The sequence below is a fragment of the Trichosurus vulpecula genome, chromosome 9 (genome assembly GCF_011100635.1).
Source record: "Trichosurus vulpecula isolate mTriVul1 chromosome 9, mTriVul1.pri, whole genome shotgun sequence".
Lineage (NCBI taxonomy): Eukaryota > Metazoa > Chordata > Mammalia > Diprotodontia > Phalangeridae > Trichosurus > Trichosurus vulpecula.
The window spans coordinates 115,470,798-115,483,517 of NC_050581.1; the positions used below are offsets into that span (position 1 = coordinate 115,470,798).

Below are 12,720 nucleotides of genomic sequence, written 5' to 3' on the forward strand. Positions count from 1 at the left end.
GGAATTTTTCCCTGGAAGTTCTCTATATCAGTGAAATAAGGTCCTGTTAAAACAACAACAAAAATAATTAACTTTAATAAGATAGAAAGGCAAACATCTTGTTTGCTTCTCTCCCTTCTTAAGTCTTTTTCTCTAGGAATTTTTTTTTTAATTTTGCTGCTAATTTTCAGTAAAGGACCACCTAATCAGAAAAACAACCCTAGATGTAACAGCAGTCAAACTATTACAAAAAATAAGATTTTTAAAAGCAGTAATGTAGAAACAGCCCCATCAGTTTCTTTCATCAGTAAATCAATAAGCATTTATTAAATATCTACTATATGCCAGGCACTGTGCTAAGTGCTTAGAATACAAAAATAGGCAAAAGATGGGCCCTGGTCTCAAAGAGCTTCCAATCTAATGAAGGCCTTACAGCTTTATTCAGCATCTTCCATATGGAAGTGTTATTCTGGGTCTATTGGTAACCACTGATCAATTCTGACTGAGTCACAGAATCACAGGCCCTCAAGATCTGTTCCCAGTGAAAAGAGCCCTTATGTGTCATCTAATCGGCTTCTTCCATTTTAAATAGGGAGAAACTGAAGCCCAGAGAGAACTGAGTCACTTAAGGTTACACTGCTACTAGGTGGACAGAGCCAAGGCAGTGAAAATGCTGGTATTTAAGATATAAAAGTATTTTTTTTTCACTGTTAATTTTTTTGTATTTTATTTTCAGTTCCAAATTCTCTCCCTCTCTACACTCCCTCCCCCACCCATTGGAAAGGCAAGAAATACTGTACCCATTATACATACGAAGTCATGCAAAACATATTTCCTTATTAGTCATGTTGCCAAAAAAAAAGCAAGAAAAATAAAGTGAAAAAATATGCTTCAATCTGCACTCAGGGTACCTCAGTTCTCTCTCTGGAGGTGGAAAGGATTTTTCTTGAGGCCCTTGGAATTGTTATGGATCATTGTATTAATCAAAGTAGCTAAGTCTTTCATAGTTGATTATTGTTAAGCTGTGTGAGTATTCTTGAGAAGTTTGTGGGGTATTCAGCTAGGGAATATCTCATTTCAGGTGCCAGCTTTCCATTCCTAATGTTCATTCTCAGTGTTCCCACATATATATTTTTTAATGTAATTTAATTTTTCAAAGTTACATTTTAAGGATTTTTAAGCTTTTATTTAACATTTTATTTTCCCCCAGCCTCTGTGTGTGTGTGTGTGTGTGTGTGTGTGTGTATTTTAACAAAATCAGAGAAAACTAGACATTGACCCGAATTTGGCCACATAGCCAGAAATTGTAGGTGGTCAGTTCTTCTTATGCTGTTTAATGAATCGAGTTTTTAAAAAAATTGCTAAATGTCTCAGGTGAGCCACACTTTCGGGTTAGCCACACCATTCTTGGCCTGCAAGTTGCTGTTTGCATGGACACCTGGACAGAGAAATTGCTACAGACAGTTAATTCACAGCTCACATTCCAAAGCTGGATTCAAGTGAGCTTTGGAAGCCAAAGTGGCATCACTCTCCTCAGTTAGTGTGGATAATGGAGTTCCCCGTGTACAGTGTCCCAAAAGTCTTGGTGTAGTTTTAAGCTATTAAAGCTTAAATAAAATAGCTTTAATAATAAATACTAACATAGCTGTAATAGTTTAAATCTGCACTAAGACTTTTGGAACCGTCTACATGGTTAAGTAGAGAAGAGAATGGTAGGATTACGGTACTGCACGGTTAGAAGTGGCTTCAGTTGTCAGCTAAAAAACATGAATCTCTATGTCAATTCGCTTTACCCAATGAGGATCCAGGCTTTTCTTTAAGATTACCAATGAAGATGAACCCATTACCCCTCAAAAAGCGACCCATCTCACCTTTGGATAGCTCTGGGAATTTTTCCCGATATCAAATCTAAATCTACTTCCCTGAAAACTTCTGCCCATTGTTCTTAGCTCTGTCCTCTGGGGCAAAAAAGACCAAAACAGACAAGATTACAGCTCTAACCTGTCAAATGGGCTGTTCCAAATTATACCTCCTCTGATACTTGTAGACACCTGACTTTCCCAGAATTCTTCAACTCCTTCTATTGTCCACTTACTGCCAATAGCTTGTCAGGCCTGGTGATAGTTTCACACTTCATGATAGTGTCATCTACCATGTGGTATATATCCATTTTGAGAACTGCTCTGACTCAAGCCTTCAATTTCTAGAAAATGAATTAGTTCTTTGATCCTCCGTATGTTTGTTCCTATCCCAGAGCCTCCAGTGGTGTTTGCCAAGGAGCAGCAGACTCAGAACAAGGTGGAGGCTGTGGCTGGTAGCAGCGCCACCCTGAGCTGCGAGGTGGCCCAGGCCCAGACAGAGGTGACCTGGTACAAGGATGGGAAGAAACTGAGCCCCAGCCAGAAGGTGCACGTGGAGGCCAAGGGCAGGGGCCGGCAGCTGGTGGTGCAGCAGGCAGGGAAAGCAGATGCTGGGGAGTACACCTGTGAGGCCGGGGGCCAGAAGGTCACCTTCCATCTGGATGTCAAAGGTCAGCTTCTCCAGGGGTTCATAAAAGCATTCCAACTCCATTGGGGGAGTTATATATAGTCTAGATACCCTTTCAGTTCTGACTGTAATTTGTATTTCTTTCCATAAACCTCTTTCTCAAGTCCTGCCTGGCCCATAGTATCGCCCTCAGTCCCCCTGACATGTACATTCTTTAATTTTTTTAAAAAGGTTTTGCTGATTTTATTTTCATTTTTTAAATTAATTTTTTTAATCAACAAAAATCTATTTTCTCTCCTTCCCCCTTCCACCCCATCCTGACCAATACTGAAAAAAAGAATAACAGAATCTTTTTAACAAATATGTATAATCAAGGAAAACATTTCTAAATTGGCCATGTCCAAAACATTTTCTCATTCTTCACCTTGAGTCCATCCCCTCTCTGTCAGGAGCTAGGTAACATGCTTTATCATCCAGGCTTTGGAGTCATGTGGTTGATCCTTATGTTGCTCAGAGTGCTTACTTCTTTCAAAGTTGTTTGTCTTTAGAAGCAACATTTGTCTTCTTCCTATCTTGCTGTTTAGAGGTCTTTATAACTTTGGCTGTGCAGGAAAGAATTATACATGGTGTCTTGGGCTCTAATGTCCTAGTATATATGGTGTCTCAGTATATATATACTATGTATATATATATATATATATATATTTATCATGTATATATATAGTACATATGGTATCCTAGTAGCATGTGGATGCCCAAGACTAGTCAAATACCCGTATCTCCAAAACTTCCCTAATCTTTGCCATCACATATGATGGAGACAGAGAGACTGCACGTGGCAGTGGAGAGAATGCTAAGAGATAGCAGGACACGGTGGACAGACTTCCCAACTTGGAGCACCTGGGTTCAGATTGTGCCTCTGGCATTTAATAGTTGTTTGAACATGGGCAAGTTAAATCAACAAATATTTATTAAGCTCCTACTATGTGTCAGGAACTGTACTAAAAGCTGAGGATACCAGAAAAAAAAGGCAAAACAAAGAATCTCTGATTTCAGGGAGCCCACAATCTAATGGGAGAGACAATTTGCAAATGACTATGGACAAACAAGATACAGACAGGATAAATTGGAGATGATCAGTGGAGGGAAGGCACTAGCCTTTTATAAAAGGGGTTGGGAAGGGCTTCTTTCAGAAAGTAGATTTTAGCTGGGATTTGAAGGCAGCCTGGGAAGAAGGTGGAGGTGAGGAAGGAGAGGGTCTCAGGCATAGGGGATAGCGAGACAAAACAGTCAAAGTCAGGAGCGTCTTGTGCAAGGAGCAGCAAGGAGGCCAGTGTCCCTGGATCGCGGAGTATGTGGGAGGCATGAGAAGATGGGAAAGGTAGAAAGTTAACACAGCCTTGTAAGTCTCGTTCCCTTATCTGTAAAATGAAGGGAAAGGACTTGACTTCTAAGGTCCTTTCTAGCTCTAGATCTACGGACCTGGTAAAATGGACATGAAGTCAGGGAATTCTTGGGTTCGTAGCCTGACTTCTACATTTATTAGCTGTATGACCCTGGGTGAGTCAATCCACCTCTGTGAGCTTCAGTTTTCTCATTTGTAAAATGAGTCTAAAAACATATTACACTTAGATCCCCACAAGGGGTAGTTGTCAGGAAAGCACTTTGTAAATCACTCATGGCCTTGTATAAATGATAACTGTGACTTCTGACATACTGGCTGTTTCACCAGAAGCCAGGCACTTAGCCTCACTATCTCTAACAAAACTGGGCAGCATCCTACTTGGGGCAGGTCGCTTAGCAACCACAGCAAGCTTCTGTCCTCTCACACTTCACCACTAGGTGGCACTGCTTGATTCATTTTTAAGACCTTCAGTGCCTACAGGCGCTCCCATTTTCTTGTCCAATATAATGCTTCTCCATGTCCTTACACATAGTCTCCATAGAAGAGCCCACTCAATGCACCACAGTCCTTCCCCTGGTTATTCTAATACCTTTAGGATAGCAGTGTACAGGGGTGTGTGAAATGTATTCACTCACACTTTAATTTTTATTATAATTAGCATCTGACCATTTCTGAGATTTTAATGCTCGCAATGAAAATTGCAGTGCACCCCTGACAATATGGTACTGCCCATCTCTTGTCTAGCATTCTCCCTACATAATTAGTTCAACTTCTTTCCTGTTCATAGACATGGGTTCGAATCTTACTTCAGGCAGACACGAGCTATAAGAGCCTGGGTAAGCAACTAAACCTCTCTCTGACTCAGTTTCCTCTCTAAAATGAGCATGATAATAGCACCTATCTCATAGGTTCAATGAGAGGCTTAAACGAGGCAATGTATATGCAAATCTTGTAAGCAGAGTACTGTATCGATGAGTTATTACGGTTACTTATCATTATTCACACATCTTCAGTGATCTCAGAGTTCTTCTCTGGGTATAGATCCCCTATAATCCTCTGCTGATGAGTGTCTCCTCATTTACTTGGGTTAGTTATTAGCTTATGCACACTCTGTCACAAACCCATACTGAATCCATACTTTCTGACTTGATCAGATATTTTAGGGTTAGTGCCCCACTGGCAGAACCTTTTAGAACCCAGAGCTTCCTCCACAGCACATTGAGGCACCAAAACATTTGAATGGAGAACACATAAATCATAATCATTATTTTCTACAGCTAGAAAATTCCTTAGCTTTGAAGGTTTTAACAACCAATATTTTCCGTATCTAGTCTGTATACTGAAGATGCTGAGAATGAGGGATGGTCATGTTTTGGGATCCCAGGGTCGCCTTTGTTCTGCTCAGGCCTAGGGGACCAGAGGGAAGCCTTTCTTTTTCTTAGCTACTATCTTTGATGCTTTGTATTCTTCTCTTCCCAGAGCCCGCAGTGGTGTTTGCCAAGGAGCAGCAGACTCAGAACAAGGTGGAGGCCGTGGCCGGTAGCAGCGCCACCCTGAGCTGTGAGCTGGCCCAGGCTCAGACAGAGGTGACCTGGTACAAGGATGGGAAGAAACTGAGCCCCAGCCAGAAGGTGCACGTGGAGGCCAAGGGCCGGGGCCGGCAGCTGGTGGTACAGCAGGCAGGGAAGGCAGATGCTGGGGAGTACACCTGTGAGGCTGGAGGCCAGAAGATCACCTTCCGTCTGGATGTCAAAGGTCAGTTCCTCACCTTAGGAGATGGTCTTCAGAAATTGATGTGGCCCCTAATTTCATCACTCTATGCCCAGTCTCCTGGTGATGAACCCCTCTGAATTTTGCTAGGCTGGTCCTCAGCATTTACGATGATGTGCAAAACTTTTCAACTTATAATAATAATATTATGTAGTGTATCAAGGTTTGTAGAGCAGATTCGTTTTGAGAACCACATGAGAGGCAGGCAGTGTAAACATTATAAATGATGAAAGAGAAAACTGAGATTCTGAGATATGCCCATGTCACAGAGCAGAGGTGAGATTCGGGCCTTCTGGTTCTAAATCTTGTGTTCTCCTCTGCACCATGTTAGCATCATCTGTGCCCTTCCAGAACTATCTTTGTGAATCCAAGGTTATCTCCATGCTATGGTGAGGCATCGGAGGGGAGCGTATGGTATTTACTTTGAGGAATTTTTAGCTCAGAGACAAATCTGCAAATATTCATCCAGAAGGGAATGATTCTGTAGCTCTTGTATCAGAGGCTTTCTGTTGACCCAAAGGGCCTGGGTGCACTTTTGGGGATCTCTCATTTATCCATGTGGAGAAAGCATGTCTACAGAAGGGAAACAGAGAAGAAAGGCTGAGGTTCTCCCCTCTCTGTGTACACATGTACAGTGAGCTAGGACATCTGGGAGACAAGTGGAGGCTAAAGCTTGCAGGGAGGGTGACTGCAGCAGCATTGTTGTAGCAATAGAGATACCTCTCCCATAGTCCCCAAGCTTGCTAAGCTGGAGTCAACTCTCAGAAAGGGGAGAAACCTCCGTAAGCATAGCTAACATTTATATAGCCCCTACTCTGGGTCAGGCCCTGTGCTAAGCATGTCACAATCATTCTCTCCGCTGACCCTCCCAACAGCCCTGGGAGGTAGATGCTATTATTATCCACATTTTGCAGAAGAGGACACTGAGGCAAACAGAGGTAGAGTCTTGTCCAGGGTCACACGGCTAGGAAGTATCTGAGGCAAGATTTGGACTCAGGTCTTCTTGATTTCAGGTGTAGTGTTCGATGTACTGCCACTTAGCTGCCTTTATAAGAGTCACCAACCCCACTCCTTTAGAGAGTGAGATAACAGAGGGAATGCGGGAGGGAGGGAGGGAGGAGGAGGAGGAGAGAGAGAGAGAGAGAGAGAGAGGAAAGACAGACCGAGAGAGAATGACAAAGAGAGAGAGAATGAGAGGAGAGAGAATGAGAAGAGAGAGAATGAGAAGAGAGAAGGAGAAAAAAAAAAAGAGGAGAGGGAGAGAGAGGAGAGAATCACAGAGAGAGAATGACAAGGAGAGACAGAAAGAAAAGGAAAGAGAGAAAAGAGACACAGATAATGAGAGAGAGATAGGGAGGAGAGGAAAGGAGGAGAGACCTATAGACACAGACACAGACCGAGCGGTAAAGAGCCAGAGAGAGAGCATCCTACCCCCTCCCCAACCCCCTAGAGAAAGAGAGACCCTCCTTTACTGCTTTCACTCTTCACGTTGGTATTTCATTCCAGACAGCAGTGGGTAGCTGTTAGGGACAACCTGCCTTTTTATGGCACAAATGTGTAGTTTGTTTTTTCACAAATACTTGGTTTTTATGTAGTTATTTTATTGCATCTTATCTCATATATTTCACAGAAAACTTTTGAGAAGTAGGTAGTACAGTAGTTATTGTCCATTTTTTTTGATGAAGAAACCAAGACTCAAGAGAAATAACTTACCAAGGACACAATTTTCAATGATAATTCCAGGGCTGGAGTTTGAACCAAGGTCTTCTAATTCCAGGCTCTTACAACTACACCGTGCATCTTAAATTCAATCCACCTCTTTGCTCTCCTTAAATGGATTATCTGCTTTGTCCCTTTAGTACTTTGCAGATTATCTTCAGTGGGGATTACTGTTCCAGAAGGGGACTAGATGACCTCAGAGATTCCTTCCCAAATCTGAGATTTTGGAACTTTCTGAAGTGCTTCTTCCTGTGACAAATGTCACAAGAAACCACTTTGTGTCTCAATTTTTTTTTTCTCCTCTCCAGAATCTGTGGTGGTGTTTGCCAAGGAACAAAAGGTGCAGAATGAGGTACAGGCTGTGGCCGGTAGCAGCGCCACCCTGAGCTGTGAGCTGGCCCAGGCCCAGACAGAGGTGACCTGGTACAAGGATGGGAAGAAACTGAGCCCCAGCCAGAAGGTGCACGTGGAGGCCAAGGGCCGAGGCCGGCAGCTGGTGGTGCAACAGGCTGGGAAGGCAGATGCTGGGGAGTACACCTGTGAGGCTGGGGGCCAGAAGGTCACCTTCCATCTGGAGGTCAAAGGTTAGTCACTGCAGGGTCACTTCTTGGTTGTTTAGCTCTGACTGGAAAGGAAACTTGAGGCACCTGTGAGCTTCTCTTTGTGACAACTAGTATATCATATGTGCGTACTCTGAGTTAACAGACAGAGATGAGAAAGAGACAGAAGAATAGCACAAGATTGTGATTAACATGATAAAAAGGACCTGAGTGTCTGAGTGAATTCTCAGCTCAGTAGGCTTCATTAATAGCCACTCTGTCAATTCTGGTAAATGAGGTAATTGGGAGACTGAGTAAGGACAAAAGAGACAATTCCTCTTGTCTGTTGGCACCCCCATTTAGCAACAATTGCTCTCTAAGTGGGTGATGTAATGTTAAATCAGTGACCACATGGGGAAGAGGAAGGGCTATCTTTGCATAAAACTTTGGTGTCTGAAACCTCATTTATTGGGGTGAAACTTGGGAAGGAGGTGTCGAAGCTGGCTTTTGGTTTCATGATTAGATTTTGGAACAGGACGTTGGGGCTCCAGGACACTTAAGAGAGTGTCCCAGGCCTTCGGAGTGTGTGGGTGGGGGGTGGGGAAGGGTCCTCTGACTTGAGGCTTGGTGCTGTAAGAGAGGAGGAAAGAGGAGGAGAAAGAGAAAGACAGAAAGAGTGAGAGAGATAAAGGGAGGAGAGGAAAGGAAGAGAGACCTACAGATATAGACACATAGAAAAATACACAGAGAGGTATAGAAAATATATAGAGGTATTGCTGGGATCCATGACCATTCATTATATGTGACTGAGATAAATTAGGCAGTAGTAGAGTTTACCTTCCATTATCTTTGCTATTGAAGGGGAGCTAGGTGGTGCATGGATAGAGCACCAGGCCTGGAGTCAGGAAGACTCCTCTTCCTGAGTTCAAATCTGGCCTCAGGTGCTTACTAGCTGGGTAACTCTGGGCAAGTTTCTTCACCTTGTTTGCCTCAGTTTCCTCATCTGTAAAATGAACTGGAGAAGGAAATGGAAAACCACTCCAGTATCTTTGCCAAGAAAATCTCAAATGGGGTCATGAAGAGTCAGACGCAACTGAAAAATGACTGAACCACAAATTGGAGGGGAGCTGTGTCACAGATGACTGAAACCTGCAGATAAAAGCCCTATTTTAATTTTGAATGTATCAATGTACCATATGACAATGATAATTATAATCTCTTATATTATTATTATGATCTATAGAGTCAGGGTGGTATAATGTATAGATAGATAGTTTCAAAGTGAGGAAGATCTGGGTTCAAGTTCTGCCTTGGATACACATACTAAATGTGCTGTGTGACCCTGAGAAAGTCACATAGCTTCTCAGTGCCCTAGATAGCCCAGTGATAGCAGAGAAGGTGCCAACCTGCATTGGTGAAGGGATTTTCCTCATCCATGTGTTGCCTGTATCAGTGAAATCCCAAGCCCAGTGCCTATCCCTGTATCTCTATCAGACTTAAAAATTAGAGCATTTTCATATGGACAGTTTCATTTTATCTTCCAGATAGTCCCATGAGGCCAGGAGGGTAGGGTTTATTATGCCCATTTACAAGACGAGACATCCAAGGCCTAGAAGTTTAAGTGATTTGTCTACAGTCACACAGCTGGTCCGTTTTGGAGGCAAAGTGTGAGCCCACGTCTCTTTTTTTTTTGAGGGGTAAAGGCAGGGCAATTGGGGTTAAGTGACTTGCCCAAGGTCACACAGCTAGTAAATGTATCGAGTGTCTGAGGCTGGATTTGAACTCAGGTCCTCCTGAGCCCACATCTCTTTCAACTACAAATCGAACACTTTGTAGTACACAACATTACCTCCCTTGCCAAAGGAGGGATCCGGGCAGTCAGGGCCATAGACACTCAGAGGAAGGAGACATTGGTGTAAATTGCAGTGCCTAGGAAAGGTTTTGTGGAGGAGGTGGGTCAGAGCAGAGAAGATGCTCACAGTCTCAGAGCAAGAAGGGAGCTGAGCATTCGTCCAGTCTGGCCCTTCTGTGAAGTGACCACACCTTTGGTGTCCACCTCATGCTGTTATTATGAGGCTCAAGGGAGTTAATGGGTCTCAAGAACTTTGTCAACTTTGAGTTGCTCCATAAATGGCAGATAGCATTATTATTTCAAAGGAGCCCTACACAGCATAATGTGCCACAGGGGAAGGAGAGCTTTCTATCCATGTGACCTTGGGCAGGTCCCTTCAACTGTCTGAACCTCAGCTTCCTCATGTGTGAAATGGAGGAGCTGGACAAGTTGACCACTGAGATTCGTCCCAGTTCTAAACCTCTGGTCTCCTGATTTAACATATCAGGAAGGACACTGAAAACCAGAGAAGGAACTTGGTCAAGGCGTGCTAGGAAGCAGATTACAATCAAGTAGCCCCACGTCCCAGGGCTTGTAACCACAATCTGGCTAGCAGCTACTTTGGCTGTGCAAGACCAATGACAACAGCACACAGAAGGCTGCTAACACAAGTTCTTTGATATGCTTTACTAAAGAAAGTAACTTTAAGGGTAACACAATCTCACTTTAATCACACATACAAACATAACTCACTTAGTTCAGGAGGAAAAGCCAGCACCCTGAACTTCAGAGCAAATACAAACAAATTACAAACATACATTATAAACAGACCAAATACAAGCCAACATCTGGGTTAGCAAAGCTGGGGGGTGCAGTTACAGCTTGCCCAGAGTCTCAACACTACTTCCATGAGTGTGCCCCAAAAGACAAATACCAATCTTGGATCTTATATACCAGTCTCAGGGTCCTGGGGCACTTGATTACCTTAGGGCTGAGAAGCACTCAGACAAAGAACAATGAAAAATCCCTTTTTGCTGGTCATTCCATTTGAAAGGCAAGAATCATTAAAGACACTTAGGAGAAGAACAGCAAAAAGCACCCCCTGGATTACTGTTAGTGGGCTCTACTTGCTGCCCCAGGAAGATGCACATTGAAGAGGGTAAGTGGTCCAGTCAGAACTAGAGTAAAGAGGGGCCTTGGGGGAAGCATTTGATTTCCTCATCCAGTCACCCTACGGTCATTTAAACTGGGCCGTACACCTTCAGGATAGGTCCACAAAGGTTATGGAAGGAAGAATTCAGAGAAGGAAGACTTTCTTAAAGAATTACTCCCCTCCTCCATCAATCATTCTTTTGCTTTATATTTCTGCAGATTCTGTGGTGGTGTTTGCCAAGGAGCAGCAGACTCAGAACAAGGTGGAGGCTGTGGCTGGTAGTAATGCCACCCTGAGCTGCCAGCTGGCCCAGGCCCAGACAGAGGTGACCTGGTACAAGGATGGGAAGAAGCTGAGCCCCAGCCAGAAGGTGCACGTGGAGGCCAAGGGCCTGGGCCGCCAGCTGGTGGTACAGCAGGCAGGGAAGGCAGATGCTGGGGAGTACACCTGTGAGGCCGGGGGCCAGAAAGTCACCTTCCATCTGGAGGTCAAAGGTCAGTCACTGAAAGGGTCACTTCGTGGTTGCTTAGGTCTGGCTAGAGAGGAAACTTGAGGCACCTGTGAGCTTCTCTTTGTGACAACTAGTATATCATATGTGTGTACCCTAGGTTAACAGGCAGAGATGAGAAAGAGACAACAGAAGAATAGCACAAGATTGTGATTAACATGATAAAAAGTATCTGAGTGTCTGAGTGAATTCTCAGCTCAGTAGGCTTCATTAGCAGCCACTCTGTCAATCCTGGTAAATGGGGTAATTGGAGGACTGAATAAGGACAAAAGAGACAAATCCTCTTGTCTGTTGGCCCCCCCCATTTAGCAACAATTGCTCTCTAAGTGGGTGATGTAATGTTAAATCAATGACCACATGAGGAAGAGGAAGGACTATCTTTGCATAAAACTTTGGTGTCTGAAACCTCATTTATTGGGGTGAAACTTGGGGAGGGGTGTCGAATCTGGCTTTTGGTTTCATGATTAGATGTTGGAACAGAACGTTGGGGCTCCAGGACACTTAAGAGAGTGTCCCAGGCCTTCAGGGTGTGTGTGTGTTGGGGGGTAGGGTCCTCTGGCTTGAGGCTTGGTGCTGTAAGGACCAAGAGCTAAGATCCATGACCATTCATTACACTTGACAGAGATAAATTAGATTGTAGTAGAATTTACCTTCCATTATCTTTGCTATTGAAGGGGAGCTAGGTGGGGGCAGTAGATAAATCACTGGGTCTAGAGTCAGGAAGACTCCTCTTCCTGAGTTCAAATCTAGCCTCAGGTGCTTACTAGCTGTGTGACACTGGGCAAGTTTCTTCACCTTGTTTGCCTAAGTTTCCTCATCTATAAAATGAACTGGAGAAGGAAATGGAAAACCACTCCAGTATCTTTGCCAAGAAAATCTCAAATGGGGTCATGAAGAGTCAGACACAACTGAAAAATTACTGAACCACAAATTGGAGGGGAGCTGTGTCACAAATGACTGAAACCTGCAGATAAAAGCCCTATTTTAATTTTGAACGCATCACATGTACCATATGACAATGGTAATTATAATCCCATATATTATTATTATAATCTACAGAGGCAGGGTGATATAATGTAGATAGATAGCTTCAAAGTGAGGAAGATCTGGGTTCAAGTTCTGCCTTGGATACACATACTAAATGTGCTGTGTGACCCTGAGAAAGTCACATAGCTTCCCAGTGCCCTAGATAGTGTGTGGGGTGAGACCACCTGCCCCCAATTAATTAAAAGAGTCAGAGGTCTCTCAAGGTAGAAACAGAAAACTTCTTTATTACAATCTCTCAAGAAAGGTTATCATCACCACCAGCAGCGAGCTAGTAGGAAAGGC

The 12,720-nt window shown here is 43.6% G+C and overlaps 1 protein-coding gene across 1 annotated transcript in view; it reads left to right on the plus strand.

Annotated features, from left to right (window-relative positions):
- The window catches only part of OBSCN (obscurin, cytoskeletal calmodulin and titin-interacting RhoGEF), a 330,114-nt gene that overhangs the window by 70,707 nt on the left and 246,687 nt on the right, over positions 1 to 12,720 (plus strand). The window contains exons 19-22 of the mRNA XM_036739619.1: positions 2,234 to 2,509; positions 5,351 to 5,626; positions 7,669 to 7,944; positions 11,102 to 11,377. Of these exons, the coding sequence (XP_036595514.1) occupies positions 2,234 to 2,509; positions 5,351 to 5,626; positions 7,669 to 7,944; positions 11,102 to 11,377 (1,104 nt within the window). The remainder of the gene's footprint in view (positions 1 to 2,233; positions 2,510 to 5,350; positions 5,627 to 7,668; positions 7,945 to 11,101; positions 11,378 to 12,720) is intronic.